The sequence below is a fragment of the Necator americanus genome, chromosome III, assembly GCF_031761385.1.
Source record: "Necator americanus strain Aroian chromosome III, whole genome shotgun sequence".
NCBI classification, from domain to species: Eukaryota; Metazoa; Nematoda; class Chromadorea; order Rhabditida; family Ancylostomatidae; genus Necator; species Necator americanus.
Genome location: NC_087373.1, coordinates 16,005,993 through 16,022,992, shown reverse-complemented (window position 1 = coordinate 16,022,992; position 17,000 = coordinate 16,005,993). Strand labels below are relative to the sequence as shown.

At 39.1% G+C, this 17,000-nt stretch overlaps 2 protein-coding genes across 3 annotated transcripts; both read left to right on the top strand.

Moving 5' to 3' along the window:
* Window positions 1–2,675: 2,675 nt before the first annotated feature.
* RB195_009743 (uncharacterized protein) lies at window positions 2,676–2,981 on the top strand (the record flags this gene model as incomplete). The annotated part of the gene is made up of 1 exon (XM_064190434.1): window positions 2,676–2,981. The coding sequence occupies one exon, from the start codon at window positions 2,676–2,678 to the stop codon at window positions 2,979–2,981; it is 306 nt and encodes a 101-aa protein (XP_064048017.1).
* Window positions 2,982–12,136: 9,155 nt separating this feature from the next.
* RB195_009742 (uncharacterized protein) lies at window positions 12,137–16,587 on the top strand (the record flags this gene model as incomplete). Of its 2 annotated transcripts, XM_064190433.1 has the most annotated exons (13): window positions 12,137–12,191; window positions 12,284–12,395; window positions 12,592–13,880; window positions 14,289–14,402; window positions 14,479–14,582; window positions 14,711–14,805; window positions 14,881–15,016; window positions 15,128–15,204; window positions 15,272–15,533; window positions 15,606–15,917; window positions 16,021–16,242; window positions 16,336–16,390; window positions 16,487–16,587. In XM_064190433.1, 13 exons carry the CDS (start codon window positions 12,137–12,139, stop codon window positions 16,585–16,587), a joined length of 2,934 nt encoding a protein of 977 aa, XP_064048016.1. The 2 variants fall into 2 exon arrangements, with proteins under 2 accessions (XP_064048016.1, XP_064048015.1); XM_064190432.1 differs by having other exon boundaries at window positions 14,349–14,402; window positions 15,606–15,997; window positions 16,074–16,242; window positions 16,336–16,587.
* Window positions 16,588–17,000: the final 413 nt, after the last annotated feature.

Here is a 17,000-nt window from a genome sequence, read left to right as displayed (position 1 = left end):
CGATTAGAATGATCACCACGAAAGATGACTGCAAGCTGCTTTTAATATGTGTTATTTATTCGGAGGATTAGTCAAAATTTCTTCAAATGATATTCTGGTGTCGATATATCAAAAAATGATAGGTTATTTATAATCATTGGTGGTTTTCATCTGAAATCTCAAATTTATAATTGTAGTCAATTCCTCTATAGTTTACTTCTTTCAATTTACATTATATATTTTCGTATTGCATATTCGGTGTCATATTGTGATTACTGTGGAAATGATGATGATTTTGGTCTAAAACAGCATTTCTATCAATTAAATCAATTACACTGCAGTTTTTCCAGGGTATTGATCGAAACCTGCGCCTAATCTTCGTAGTCATAAAAATGATGGTGACTTCTACCTAAAACATTGATTTTATCAATTTAATCAGTTGTCATGTGGTTCTTCTGAGGATTGATTAGAATCAGCTTATGTTATATTTTTGTCGGGATGATTTTGTTCTGAAATCTCTTTTCTAAAATAAGAAAAAAAAAATAAAAGTTTAGTCGAAGACAAGGATAAGTTTTCCCAGAACTTTTTCATACTACATTTTGTTTAACAAAAAAAAAGAAGTTGGCTTTGTACTATAATAGTATATAAATTTGAGAAATCATTACAATTGTTACAAACTTAAGAAATTACGGTCAAAAATTAGAGAAAAATAATTTAAAATTAATGTTAGGTTGATGCAAAAGAAATGCACATCTTTTTTTTCTATCAAATTTAATGTTAGCTTTACTGGCGACTGGCCTAAGAATTTTTTTTAGACGAACTATCGTTGGCTGTTGGAAAGCTTTTTAGATGCACTATCTGATCTTTTTTTTGGTTGATCCAAAGTTATTAGCGTTTCTTTTACGTTTTCGACAAAATAAATCAGAAATAAACAAAATTCAGTGAGTTAATCAATAATCAGTAGTTATTAATCAGTTATCTACTCTACGCCATTGTTTACAACTGCTTCTAATAGTCATCGCTATCGTGCTATACAGCTCTCCAATCTCTTGAATAGTTTCTACCTAGCTGTAGCACTTGAAGGCAACATGCTACGAATCTACAGGTATTATGGTTCCCCAAGTAAATGCTAGAGATGGGGTTTGTAAATTACGTCGTTAGAAGTGACGTCGCTCATCACCCGCTATATCGTCACAGAAAACCCAGTTGAAGGCAGCATTTTCACGACGGTTGCAACAATACTACCCCTATTGCACGTGGCGCATCTAAGTGCGTAACACGTCAAAACAACAGAATTCTTCTCAACTGCCCATTCTAGTGAAACCATTGAAAAGGCAGCTGAGGGGACCAGAGCGATACATAGGAGTGGGCCGTTCTTACGTGCCTCGAAGGAGCAAACATCGTTCCTACGCCGTTTTTTTATGACCTTAGGGAGAGATGAGCGGAACCACTCCCGCATCCCACAATCCTCAACCCTATCTCTAGTTTACCTCTGGGAAACCAATATCACGTCAAATTCGTAGGTATCTCTTTCAACGCAAAAAGCAGCAGATGCTGAAAATGCTCTTTTTTGTCGAATTGACTCTACATTTGAGGCCCGAAAAGAGCACAATACATGTTAACACATAATATTACGCACAAGAAGTCCCCCTTCGGAAAAACATTTCGTTTTCAAGAGCATGGAACCTGACATAGACCCCCGGACCTGATATTTTTTCCATTATACTTTTTTCGGTCTATATATCCATATTTTTCATGTAACTTTAGCATCAATACATCCTACCTTCAGAAAGAAAGTGATCCAAAAGACCAGTGGAAGACTTCGCGAACCGTTCTTAAAAAAGAAAGGTGACCGTTAAGGACCTTCGGAACTACCGTCTGATATGCTTGCTGAGCGTGTTATACAAAGTATTCACCAAGATCATCCTCACACGCATATCTAGGACGCTAGAGAGTCCAGCCTCAAGAACGTATATAAGTCTGGATTCCGCCAAGGGTTCAGCTGCTTGGACCACATCAGAAATTGTTGTAGGGTCAAGAGAATTAAGGGAATACTGACGCTCTAGAAAAAGCCCCTTGTTCTAACCTTCGTCGACTATGAAGAAAGCCTTGACACCGTAGAAAAAATATGTATAAATACCGTCAGCGCTGGTCGATCAGGGTGTTAGCACGCGTCGTATGTGAGGACATTAGAGGAAGTTCTCAGCATGTATCTGATCGATGACAGTGGTAACTAGGATACAGCTTTTCCATCGGAACCATCATTTTACCCATTGGAAAGGGGCTAAGACAAGGCGATACTAGTCATCGCCGAAGCTATTTCACCCTGCATTGCAATTGACAATGAAATCACGATATCCTGGGAAGAAAGGGGCATACGTGTTGATGAAAGATTTCTCTCAAACCTTTTTCATTGCGGACGACATCGTTCTTGTATTCGAGCAGTACCAATGAAGAAAGAAAAAACGATGCTACCAACGAATTGAACGAAGCAGGGAAGAGCATTCAGGTGTGATTTAAAGCAATTAAGCAGAAAAAAGACACAGTTCAGGTTTGAAGAACGCGCACTGCGAGGACGGAGGAGTACAACTTGAAGGCTTCCAAATCGTGGAAACTCCGTCAAACGTATACCTCGGACGTTCTATGAACATGGAAAACGACTTGAAGGAAGAACTGAATAGAAGAATGAGAGCAGCATGGGCAGCATTCGCAGCCGTCAGGGAAGCTTTGCTGCGGACCAAATGACGGACCATGATCTTCGTGCCTTTCTGTTCGACTCGACAGTCCTTCCAGCGCTCTGTTCGCACGGGAGACACTGGATGAGTCTAGAAGCTACTTCTAAACTCCTGAACGAGCCCTTGAGAGATGTCTCATTGAAGTTTAACCGGCGCACACAACACCTTACCGGTCTTCGTAGCTCCGACTTAAGAGGAATGTCCGTCTTCGCGAACCTGCGGAATATGTATCGAAAGCAAAACATAGATGGGCCGGTCACATCATGAGAAGAATCGATGATAGACGGACTAAAAGAACGCTAGGGTGGATCCCAAAGGACGCTAAACGCCCTCGAGGGAGACCGCCAACGAGATGGAGTGACGTGTTCGCTGCACGGATGGACCAGCTGAGAGCTCAGCTGGATACGGCTCAAGGACCTCGTCAGCGTCACTCACGAAGCTTGAGATAGCAGCAGCATGAACACACCACGCGAATACCACGATGAATACCAGAATAGGAATAGCAGCAGCGTTTAAATCACCGGCCACTTTAGCACTGTCTGTTGTCGCTGTTTCTTTTGAGTGACGCCGTCGTTATATTGAGGCGTTAGTCCGTGTAAGTAAGTACACCCATTATGAACAGGATGACGAGCAATGTGCTTTGACGTTACTAAGGCACACAGAAATTGGCAAAGAGAGTGTAGAACAATATAGGACACAAAAAGGGAACAGTTCTTATCATTATCATACAGTGACACCAGCGCTTTACGGAAATAAGAATGAAAGCGCGCTTTTCAACCTAAGCATCTTATTTTGCGCCTTGTTAGGACTAGTTTATTCATTTTCAAGTAGGGCAGCTATTCCGCGAACAGATATGTCAGAAAACTTTGATCATACAACAATATAGAAAAAAATAAGAGAAGAAATCATAACTAACTAACTAACTAACTAACGTAACTTCGACACGTAGTGTGAGATGATTTATAGAAGAAGAGAAACGAACAAAATACTGGAGTTTATAAGGGCCAAACGATTTCCCCGAATGCAACTGCAAGTGTTGTGTATCTCTATAAATCTATATATCGAGTTATCAAATGCTCTAGGCCTGAACAAAAATTTCACTATCAATAATTAAGAACTCGCGGTCGATTTGTCGGAGTTGGGTCGGAACATCTGAAATGGTTCAGTGAAGCTTTTTGTTATGATTGTGAATTAGACAACGCACATGCAGATGACCGTACCCACAGCTGGACGTAGAAGGCGAGGCATAGGAAGTTTCGAGGAGAGCGCAAGTTTCTGAAGAAATGAGGCGTCAGTTCTTCAGCTGTCATTTCTTCAAACCGCTTCTCATAATTATTTTATCTGTAAAGTAACATTTGAATACAACTCCTTCATCGCAAATCCTAGATTTGGATTACAATCGACTAGATTTCTTTGAGATCGCCGAATTAAAGAAGGAACAATTCGGCTAGATTCCTTTGGGATCGCCGAATTACAGAAAGAGCAAATCGGCTAGATTCCTCCGGGATCGCCGAATTAAAGAGTGTCATTTATATATGAATTTATATTAGACATCTATATAAGATATATAATTTATTCGATTAGAATGATCACCACGAAAGATGACTGCAAGCTGCTTTTAATATGTGTTATTTATTCGGAGGATTAGTCAAAATTTCTTCAAATGATATTCTGGTGTCGATATATCAAAAAATGATAGGTTATTTATAATCATTGGTGGTTTTCATCTGAAATCTCAAATTTATAATTGTAGTCAATTCCTCTATAGTTTACTTCTTTCAATTTACATTATATATTTTCGTATTGCATATTCGGTGTCATATTGTGATTACTGTGGAAATGATGATGATTTTGGTCTAAAACAGCATTTCTATCAATTAAATCAATTACACTGCAGTTTTTCGGGGGTATTGATCGAAACCTGCGCCTAATCTTCGTAGTCATAAAAATGATGGTGACTTCTACCTAAAACATTGATTTTATCAATTTAATCAGTTGTCATGTGGTTCTTCTGAGGATTGATTAGAATCAGCTTATGTTATATTTTTGTCGGGATGATTTTGTTCTGAAATCTCTTTTCTAAAATAAGAAAAAAAAATAAAAGTTTAGTCGAAGACAAGGATAAGTTTTCCCAGAACTTTTTCATACTACATTTTGTTTAACAAAAAAAAGAAGCTGGCTTTGTACTATAATAGTATATAAATTTGAGAAATCATTACAATTGTTACAAACTTAAGAAATTACGGTCAAAAATTAGAGAAAAATAATTTAAAATTAATGTTAGGTTGATGCAAAAGAAATGCACATCTTTTTTTCTATCAAATTTAATGTTAGCTACTGGCAATAGCCTAAGAATTTTTTTAGACGAACTATCGTTCACTGTTGGAAAGCTTTTTAGATGCACTATCTGATCTTTTATTTTGGTTGATCCAAAGTTATGGCGTTTCTTTTACGTTTTCACAAAATAAACAGGAAATAAACAAAATTCAGTAATTAATCAATAATCAGTGGTTATTAATCAGTTATCTACTCTACGCCATTGTTCACAACTTCTTCTAATAGTCATCGCTATCGTGCTATACAGCTCACAAATCTCTTGAATAGTTTCTGTAGCTGTAGCACTTGAAGGCAGCATGCCACGAATCTGGCGTGGTATAGGTTCCCCAGGTAAATGCTAGAGATGGGGTTGTAAATTACGTCATTAGAAGTGGCTTCGCTCATCTTTCGCTAATCGTCGTAGAAAACGGTGTGGAAGACGGCATTTTCACGACGGTTGCAACGTACCACCCCTGTGCACGTGGCACATCTAAGTGCGTAGCGGCTGAAAACCGGGAATTCTTCTCAACTGCCCATTCTAGTGAAACCATTGAAAAGGCAGCTGAGGGGACCGGAGCGTGCACAAGGTGGGCCGTTCTTACGTACCTCGAAGGAACAAACATCGTTCCTACGCCGTTTTTTTATGACGCTTAGGGAGAGATGAGCGGAACCACTCCCGCATCCCACAATCCACAACCCTATCTCTAGTTTACCTCTGGGAAACCAATATCACGTCAGATTCGTGGTATGCTGCCTTTAAACGCAAAAAGCAGCAGATGCCGAAAATGCTCTTTTTTGTCGAATTGACGCTGCATTTGACGGCCCGAAAAGAGCACAATACATGTTAACACATAATATTACGCACAAGAAGTATTACCAAAACATTTTGTTTTGTAGGACGAGGACAAAAACAATTCGGACCCGCGTCTTTTTTTTTTGTATTTTTTCCATTATACTATTTTTAATGAAGTCTATATATCAATATTTTATCAATGAAATCTATACATCAATATATATTACCTGTGGTTTTAAATTAGCAAGCATTAGTCCAAAATAACTGCGGTCCCAGCAGATATGATCTTCAACGGGAATATATTGCTTGAAAAATGAAATGACAGTTAAGTATTCGTAATATACATGCTATTGTGAATAATATTTTTTATATATATATATATATATATATATATATATATATATATATATATATATATATATATATATATATAGCTAGAGAATCGAGAGACAATATATTCGTATATAATGTCTCACGATTCTCTAGCTTAACAGGATTTTCTGCCGCTCATATAGCAATCAAAAATTAGTTGTAATAAGCTGAATTAAGGAAACAAACTGACGCTCAATAGAAAAAGATAAATAGAATAATATAATATAATAAATAGTGACAAAGAATACTATGAAGAAAGATTGACATATAATGCTGTAAATAAAAATATACAGTATAATATAGACATCAAAGATGGCTCAGTGCAAGAATTACAGGAAAGAAGTGTTAGCACATATACATACTGTGCATGTGCGGATATAAATCGAAAAAAATGAGGAAGTTCTCAGCATGTATCTGATGTTTGTTTTGACAGTGGTAAAGAGCGATCGAGAGTTTGATCCCCATCGGAACCATCATTTTCACAAAATGGGGAAAACAGCTAAGAACGACGGACAACATATTTTAAAGTCATTTTACGCCATTTCATACTATTTACACCCTGTGTTACAGATTGACAATGAAAACAAACGGTCAAAAGTTCGATCCTCTCTGGGATTTTTCCATTTTTCGATGCAGAACGCATTCTAAAAACATTTTTTCCGGTGTTTTCCACTTCTTACAGGCACTTTTACTCATTGACCGTGATCACAGGCAGTGGATTGTTGTATTCACGCCGGGATCTTAATCTTTAAAATGCAAATGAAAGAAAAATTACTGTCATTCTACCGGCAATCTTTCTGAAGTTGTATTGATAGCATTATTTACCGCATTCAGGTGTGATTTAAAGCAATTAACAGGAGGTCATGATTGAAAATCACTGCAGCGCTTTTCGGATTTTATCAGGTTTGAATAAACATGAATAACGGACCGAAGAGGAGATGAAATGAGGTGGATGAGGCGAAAATGAAACTTGACAGTAAAGATTTCGAGAAAAAATTTGAAAATTTCAGGACAAATTTAGTGATTTTCCTAATAAAAAAAATTTAATTTAATAATTTCAAAAAAAAAAAAAATCAGTCTGTACAACAATGTGAAATTGTATTGCAAGAAATTTTCTGTGCATGTCGTTGTTCAGAAATTCGTTGAGCCTATTTTGCACTGTTTTTCTTTTGCTGCGGCTGTAAATGTCTTTTTTTGCTTAGTAACATAATCAAAATTGCTTTCTGGAGTGATAATAAGATAATAAGAAAATTCGTCACTGCTGGATGAGAAATCTGCTTTCTAAACTCCTGAACGAAAAGTGCAAAAACTTCACGCTAGTGAAGGATTGATCACTGGTCATTCAAGTAAGAACGGCGCTACAACACGATGCACCAAAAATCACGTCGTTTGTGGGCCCGCTGATCCTTGATAAAGATAATAATAAAGATCCATATAATAGCTAATACATAAATAACATTAAGTTTCGTATATAATAATGAAAAAAATTTATAGTGCTTAGATTTAATGGTTTTGACATCAAGCTTCTTTTATAGGGATCAAGAGGGAGGTACGCCCATTAAAGACAAATTATTTTCCATTCTATTGGCATCAGAACTTTTATCACGTTATTTGTAATTAATATGAAATAATTAGCCATCTATTTCTTTACATCCCTTAATATGTATTCATTTAACATCGACTACCTCTTTGACATTTCTTCTTTTTCTTTCTTCATTTTTCACCTCTCCCTCCACATCTCCCCTCTACCTCTACTGCTCCCACTTTTCTCTTACGACCTCCATGTCGAGAAATTCAGAGCGCCCCCTTGACCTTGGCCACAGGTGACTTTTCAAAAAGTATTTTTGTGATAGTTTATAAGATTTCTAGTTATATCCAATAAAACTGGCGCACATGAATTTATTGATGCCCAAGTATTGCAATAGACATCAAGTTGAATCGAAAAAAAAAAGAAATCTGAATCGTATCCGCATCTTTTTCGTCTTCTGTCGAAGAATTAGTGATTTTACCACACGTGAAATTTAATTTAAGTCGCTCTATCCGAAATAATTTCATTTTTGCTTACAGATGTGGAGCAACAATTTTTGTGGAATCTATGCATTCTATATTCTATTCTTTATTCCTATGACTTCAAATTTGGCCGATTCTATTCTATTATATATTTTCAACGAATTCAAACCTGGTCGAAGTGTTGCTGAAGCAGCAAGAACCATCAACAGAATATGGAGACAAAGAAGGTTCTATGTATGCATAGGAAAACACCGATTCGAAGAATTAAAAGGATAAAGGATAAAGTTTCTGGCGTTAATCAATCCGCCTGAGATGCGCCCCCACGTTCGCTTCAATTCAGAATCGTTTGGGGTTTACGAACGTGTATCTGGCCTACACAATGACTTGCGGTGGACAGCCGATGTGTCAGGTAAGTGCTTTTATCCTTCCAGACAAGTCTGGTACCAATTTATCGGCCCCGGAGGGATGAAAGGCTTGGTGAGCACTAAGGAGGATTCGAACCTCCGATCGATCATGAAGGAAGTGGAAACTCTAACCACTACACTAAATCCGCCCCACCACACCCGATTTAGTTGCCTAAATTGGAGTGAATAGCTGCCTAGCAGTACTTTGGTACGAAAAAGTCAACATCAACTGCACCAACTATGACCGACCAGCTGAAAAAGCAAGTCGGGGAATTTACAGTAGATACCGTCGCGCTTCCCGAGAAGCGTGCGGCAGGCACATTAGGAGCGGTGTCAGAGCCCGTAACCAATCTGATGTCACTGAAATTGAAGTTTAATGTCCCTTTTCCAAGTTTGATATTCGCATGTATATAGTGTACAAAAACAACGATGGAAAAGAGCATCTTGAACAGCTCACGAAGCGGACAAAAGATGATTTCCCTGAACAAGAACGGAAAGGAACTGTCCTTGTTCAGTAGCACCTGCTGAGAAGGAATCCGAATGTGTTCCCGCAGGATGAGGCTCTCCTCTATAATCGTGCTGCCGTTCTCTTTTTTGCACAGAAACGGATCAAGCGAGACGGAGAAGAGAATGTATTCATGTTACCCGCGAGCTTGGTACCTAGTGCAGGTAAAGATGCTACGAGCGTTAACGTCGTGATTTAAAGGAAAAAGTCATCGAGGGATTCTAGGGTAACTTCAAATGACTTAGCTAAAGCTGTATCATATTAAAAAAAAGAAACAACAAATTTATTTGAGCCGTCAACACAGTTGGAGTGAAACAATGTACTGTAGAGCAGCACTTCCAAAAATATTGAAACTTTCCGCCGCTCAAATATCCAGAGAAGTTCACTGTCTCGCAACCTCAGAACACTGCTTTTTCACGTGCAAGGGTGCTTCTCAAAATATCTAGGAGTGGTAGCGATTCTCCAGAAAATTCCAAAAGGGTACAGCGAGACCAGGTGTCACTGCTGGTCTCTCATATTGTTCTTGATCGCTTCGTCAATCGCGGTCATAACATCTACATCGGCTCAAACAAATGCAGTCCGTAGCTTATTCCAAAAAAGGAAGAGTGAAAACGAGCCAAAGCGAACGACAGAAGGTTCGATGTAATGTTTAACTGATTTGAGGCAAATTCTACAGCCTTTTTACGTACCATGTTGATAGTATTCTCTGTACAGTTGTATGTGTATCATTGTGTGAAAATGCTGTTTAGCCATTTATAGCATAGTAGTGTGCTGGAAAGAAATATTAATTGTAGCGTCTAGTTGAAGTGGAATTTCAGAGTTCTGATCAATGCTAATCTAATCTAATCTAATCTGCTAATGAAGTACAGTATAGGGAAGAGAACAGCTAGCCTACCGTTTATATTAATATCTGAATAAATATTCGATAGTCCACTGCCTTTAGGGCAAGGACAATGGCAACTGCGTGAAAAAGATTTATCAGTGAAAACTGATTATCAGGTAGTTTATTCGAGATTCGTTCAAATAACATGTGTACGTCGGTTACTTAGATATGTTTAACGATTGTTTTTTGTTTGTTTTTCTTTCGCTTGTTGTTTTTTTAAGTGTTTTATCAATTAATACGACTATTATCCAGATTTCCGAGGGTTTGCTCAAAAGTTGCTCGCATCGTTTTCCTACAAACATTTTTTTAAAAGATGTTTTTGATTTTGGTCAAATATCACTTCAAGTTATTTCTATGTAGTTTCTCTGGGATTTATTCATATAACATCATCTTGTATGATAACGGGCTTTTATGTATGTATGTATGTATGTATGTATGTATGTATGTATGTATGTATGTATGTATGTATGTATGTATGTATGTATGTATGTATGTATGTATGTATGTATGTATGTATGTATGTATGTATGTATGTATGTATGTATGTATGTATGTATGTATGTATGTATGTATGTATGTATGTATGTATGTATGTATGTATGTATGTATGTATGTATGTATGTATGTATGTATGTATGTATGTATGTATGTATGTATGTATGTATGTATGTATGTATGTATGTATGTATGTTTGTATGTATTTCAGGAAATTATGGATTGCGGTGAGACGAATCCATTGGCGGAATCGGATTGATATAGTACTCATCAGAGAGCAACGATGTGGCATTGAGGAGAATCCCACGGTGTCCAGTTGAAGGGAAGTTTGATTCGATTGAATTTCCTATGGGAATTTCGCTGTAGGCTTTTACGGAGATCTCTATTTATCTAGTTTTATAGTGTACTTCTTATTAGAAAATAAATATTTAGGATGACATGCATCCACCTGCTCGTACGGGGCGAATCATGAGTTCAAATGAAAGAAGAAAGTGAGAGAAACATGCGTACTCTGGGCAGGGATATGCTAGGAAGCATGTTTGAACCTAAGAATAAGGTCAGCTTGTCATTACAGAAGGTTATTAAATTATTCTTGTAGAATCGTAAAATTAGTTTTTTCAATGTCATTCTAGGTGAAAAGAAAGAATGATATTGTTATGAATTTCTATATTTGTTACGTTTTTTTTTTATAGAATGAGCGAATTTCATCCGTAGATGGAGGATTCTGCAATCACTACAATTTTTTTCGGATTGTGGTTCTGGGAGAGTGTTGTTCTGCTCTAAAGCAGAGAAAAGTTGTAGACGTCCGTTAAATTTGGATTTTTTTCTTGAAAATTGTATAGTTGTATTTTTCAAAACGTGTTCAATAAATTCCTATGTATAACTTGTTTCTGTTTAGTTTGTACGGTCGGTTTGCTTACCACATTTAACACTATCTCTCGTAACCTGATACCTTGTAGTATCTATCAATCTAGCATCTATCTTGATGAAGACGATAATCTTTACGAAATGGGTTTATTATTTGTAAACTGTCTCTGTCTTCTATGCTATCACTTTTTGTTGTCTTGAAAACAAAAATTGTCCACTTTTACCATCTTTTTTCAAGTACAGTCTGATTGCTGCGCGCAACTTGTCTCTACGACGGTAGCGATCGAATGCGCCAGTGCAATAGAGGGGGTACCTGGCGATGGTTTTTAGATGTTTAGGTTTCCTTGCTGTGAATAGGTGTTTTTTGTAGCATTCTCTTTCCACTCACTGATCTTCAAGTGATAGCGTCTAGGTGATTGGAGTGCAATAGGAAAAGAAAAAAGGAGAGAAAAAAATATATATAAACAAGTAGAAGTAGCGGAATCATAGCCGATTATTCTGTAAGGTGTTGCTTCGACAATTCAAAGTTGCTTTCTTTGAGTGTGCTGTAATCGCGTCAGTTTGTATATGAAAGTTGGCCAATTAATTGCACTAATTCATTGTAATCGTGGCGTGACAAAGTTTCTGGGATCGCAGTGAGTTGTGAACACAAATAATAATGTAAGTAGACGTGACATTCTGAACGATCGATGACGATGTGGTGGAGTGGAATCGTGAGCAGAATCAACAAATTCACAAATGAAATGTGTTCAGGTACATAAATTAAGAAGATAAAGGATGAGTATTCCTAAAAGTGAAGATCTAATGGAGGATATCGCAACCACTAGCTCAGGTTCGGTGATCGTTAACTTGACGAAGAACAATGACACTTCTTCGGCTGATGTTAACAAGAGGAGGAGTTGGAAATTAAGGACGCTTTTTCAGAGAAACTCACTCTTGCTGACGTTGAAAAATGGGATGCTCACGTGCTTTTGGCTGTCGCCAAACAAAAACTACGGAACGAGAAAGGTAGCAAACACACGTACGTCGGGCATAGGTGGGTTTTTTCACAACGTTATTGAATAAACCTTGATCAATGAGATACAATTTCGTGGACAGTAGCAATGGAAACAAATATAACTAGAGAAGAACGATTGTAAAAAAAAAAGGCCTTCTATTCAAAAAAAAGATCTACTGAGTTGAGAGTGAATGGGCAAAGTCATGCGGGTACGGTTTTGAATGTTGTATTGTAGGCCGAACACGTCGAGCGCGGATAACTCTGCACTTAGCCTTTTCTTTGTCTGTCCCGGTCCTGGGTTTCGTGGCGATGGTGATTACGAGAAGTTCCATTGCAGGATAAGAGAGATGCATTTCTCAGATGTGATCCCTGAAGAGACCGATCCTGTCATTCGTGATTTTTTGATAAGTTCTGTGTTTTCCTTGGCGTGCATGATCTCTATCTATGAGAACGAAACTGATGTGGATAGGAAGCGATATCTCATGAAGCAATCTAATTATAATTTTGTAACGATGTCAGGAGCGAAAAAGGCGTACACCTTCTATAAGAGATACTGCGACCACATGATGAATGCGCTCCTGCTTCACGACGGGAGTAACATAGCGATGACCGTAAGAGCGAAAAGTGTGGATATTGAGATCAGTCAGTTGAACGATCTAGCTAATGTTGGCATTCATTATGCCCTCACACATTCGTGGGAGGAATGCAGGCATGAAATCTGGCCGAGAAGGACTCTGATATTTTTACCATGTGGATTTAGATCTTACTCAAGAGTATTGCAAACAGCAACAAATGTTAAAATCTTTATCTACACAGAGCTTTCAGATATTCCCTCTGAGCTCGCGAATGAAACCAGATTGAACTATTGTATATTCGTGCTCCCCACCACTGACAAACCATGTGAACGAAACGAGTGGAATGCGCTCGCCATGGCGTTCACGCACATTGTAAGAAGAGGCGCCAAGTTGGTGACAGTTTGCGGACCACGAGGTGAAGCAGCATGGGAGCAGAATAGAATCGACGCTCTTAAAACGATGGAAATTATAAGGGATGCTGCGGCCGCTATGAAAACAAATGTAGTCACAACGTTCAACATGATTCCATCCGTAGCTGAACTTTTTGCGTCCATAGGACTCGGATGTCGCCAATCATCATTTCTTTCCTATCCGGTGCAATCGATAAGGGCATTCTTGACTGCTATGCAAGAGTTCGTGAAACCGCACGTGAATGCCGACTTGTACACGTTTTTTGAAGAGCCTATAAGCCGAACCAAAGCTTATAAGGAGAAAAAAAGATTGCTGGAGAATAGAGAGGGAGGAGAGAGGAGAAAGGCGAAAAATCTGGCACACAGCCAGCAGATGGATGAACGTGAACAACAGAAGCAGTCCATCATGAGCACGAGTGCAAAGTCGAGTCTGAGAACCGCCGACAGTCGGGGTCGAACTATGCATAGTTGTTGGAGAGGAAAAGGTTCGTCTCGCTCACGACTATCTAGGGGTGGTGGATGCGCACGGATGCCAAGAGGTAAGAGATATAATCCATATTCGTATTAGTAACATGTGCATATTTTTACTGTGAGTGATTGTTGATAATTGTTTATGTTTTTTTTTTTTTTTTAATTTTCCTCCAATAAATGCTTTTTTCGCCTTGAGTATCATCTTTTTTCATTCTCAAGAAGCGTCACGTCGCTGTTCATCACTTGTCTGTTCGGATTATTGTTGCCGTTTGTGCTTGTCTGTTAAGTGTCTGCTGCATTATAATTACTTTCTAGTTTTTTTTTTCGGTCTACTCTTCAGTGAAGCGCTGTAAAAATGAGAGCTCATTGCAAACAACTACTTGGTGTCGTGTACGCTATCCTTCTAACCGTCTTGATTCTTCCCCCCACACATGGCGGCTTCAGCGCGCACATGTCGGGGCGGGCCTCCGTTACAGGAGTGCCGCGAATCCCGGACGCAATTACAGAAGGGTTTCACAGAAATGGGTTCCATGCAGAGGTAGTTGGAATGGTAGCGCCGCATCGTTACGAGTGTGGTATACTGATTCTAGGTAGGTGATAGATATAGGAAAATTTTCGTAGATTTTCCATTTAACTTTTGTGCCCTGTACACTACGCGAATTCCAGACTACGCTTCGTATGTGAATGGGGCAATTTTTGATGAAACGGTAGAGCCATTGGTGAGCTCCATCACTGCCAACACTTCGATGGACGTTGATTTGTGCAGGAAGGTGGGCGATTACCCGGTTAACCTTTAGTTTCATGTAGCAGCGTGAAGTGTAGCGTAGTAACGAGCACTCGTAACAATGCAGTATTGATTATGTATAGTATCATAATTACGGTAATCACATGCGTTTAGGTATGTGATAGTGGTGTGAAGGAAGCTCGAAGAGCTCACGAAGTAGAGATGAGAGCATTATTTGATAAGTATCGCTCCAAGACGCTGCCATATGCGTACGTGATTTCATTTGCAGATTGAGCAGGTTGTGTATGTGCAGTCGAACAGGCGCTTTACGATCGGTTTTGCAGATACCAGGAACAAGTGTCGTTTCCATTCGTTGGAGTAATTGCTCTGGGATTTGGAGTTGGATTGGGAACGATCTTCTCTGAAGGCCTGCACAGCATTTCGCGTATGTTCTTCGGTGCAGACGATGGTGCTTTCAAGGTTAGCACATATGCCTCATACATCTGCTTCGCTTTTGATTCGTTACGGGAACGCGACACGTTGCGTTCACATTGAACGTTACCGTACGGGACGCAACTATACTGGGTTTAGGCGGCCATGAAAGAAATAGAGGCAGTGAAAGGAAAGCTAAACATATTAGCTGCTATCGTTGAGACGCAGACTTGCAGGTGAGTGAATAACGATGCAATCGAGTATGCGCACGTATGTATATAGTATAGAACAGCCTAATTTAAGTACTCGATGTGGATTGAGCCTTGCCATCGCAAGATCTCAGTTCCTGAATGCAGTGGAAGAGGCGATGAACGATTTGTTCAATTATGGAAAAATTTCGCATCGACTGATAAACCATGCCGGCCGATACGGTCTACTCGACTCGATCAAGCAGCTCATGGGCGTACAGTTCAACGCTTCATTGCTCTCCCGCTATTACTCTGTAGCGGGAGATGTATTACAAGCAACGGTACTCTCAATGAACGCTCGGGTAATGGAAGTGAAGGTATTGTGTTCAAAGTGATGGAGAAAAGACGCTTTGTCCCCTCTTCCAATTGATCTTCAACTCGTTTTCTAGGTCTGTTATCCGGTAACCAAAGTGGACGAGATCGGCTATGCGCTTGACGTGGTTCCGCTCGGACAATTCAGTAGCGGCACGAACGAGGAGTCATTTTGGTGGCACACGTTGAACCGATGGTACGTGGTGCCGCGTTCCCTCCAAATTAACAATATTAGCGCTCTCGGTACGGTACGAAATGGCGGCGCGGAATGTCGCCGCATCGCTTCGATCGCTATGTGCAGTATTGAAGAACAAGCTGTTGGCTGTCAATTGGATCAACATAGACGAGATAGATGCGAAATCACAAGGCTGAACTCGTCGGACCCAAATGTACGTATGTTGTCAACACTATCACCACCAACCGTTTTTCTTTTCACCTCTCTTGGGATTGACGATGATCACATATGTACGTAACGGAGATATCTGTTTTCAGTTCACCCTTATACGGCCGATTCTGCGGACAACTGTGATAGCTACTCGATACAGGCACATGCTTTATCGAGAGACCCCTGATGCTGAGGTTCAATCTCGACTGATCGAAACACCTGTTTTTATTGTCGAGATGCCTAAACTGGCAACCTTGCATATTGGGCTACATCGTGTTCAATCACGTGTCTCAGAAGGGGATTTTCTGGTGGATGTGAAGATTGTTTCGGTCAGTGATTAAATTAAGTATGTATGAATGCACGACTTGTGCTTAAAGAAAGTGAGTGAGAGAGAAAAGAAAATTATTCCTATCTTTTTACAGCAGAACACAACTTTTGGTCCTTTCATTGATGTTGATGCAACTGATGATGGCCGTAGTAGGTGGTGGAGCAGATTCGTTGTGATGGTGGACAACAATAGTCTTCAATACTTCGTATTAAGTGCTGCACTTATGTTATCCATTTGTTTTATAGTACGACTTTTGTTCCATTTGAACGAATACAATCGTTTCAAAAAGGAAATGGAGGCTTTCCGGGCAAGTTTTGATCAGCCGGTTAGTGCTGCCTCTGTGTAGTGTGGTGAGGTGGTAGTAGGAGGAGTAGAATGCTCAGATGTATTATATTTTATATTTTATATTGTGTATTGTATACTATATATTCTATATTGTATTTTGTATGTGTTATGTATATTTTATGTACTTTCTATGTACGTATTGAATGAACAGATATCTAGCCAGATAAAGACGTAAATCTTGCTGCAGCTGTGTTCGATAATTGATGTGGTATTCTTCTCTTTATCTACTTCCATGCTTATGTTTCCACTAGTTCGAATGCCACGTTAATCGTGGCCACGCAGACTTTGTTACCAAGGAGCCCGAAGTAACTGAGAACAACTCAGATAGAAAAAGACGGAAACACGCAGCATGTCGGAGTCTCGTCAAACTCGACGTGAACGTAAGACAGAACAAGATGCTGAACATAAGCGAAT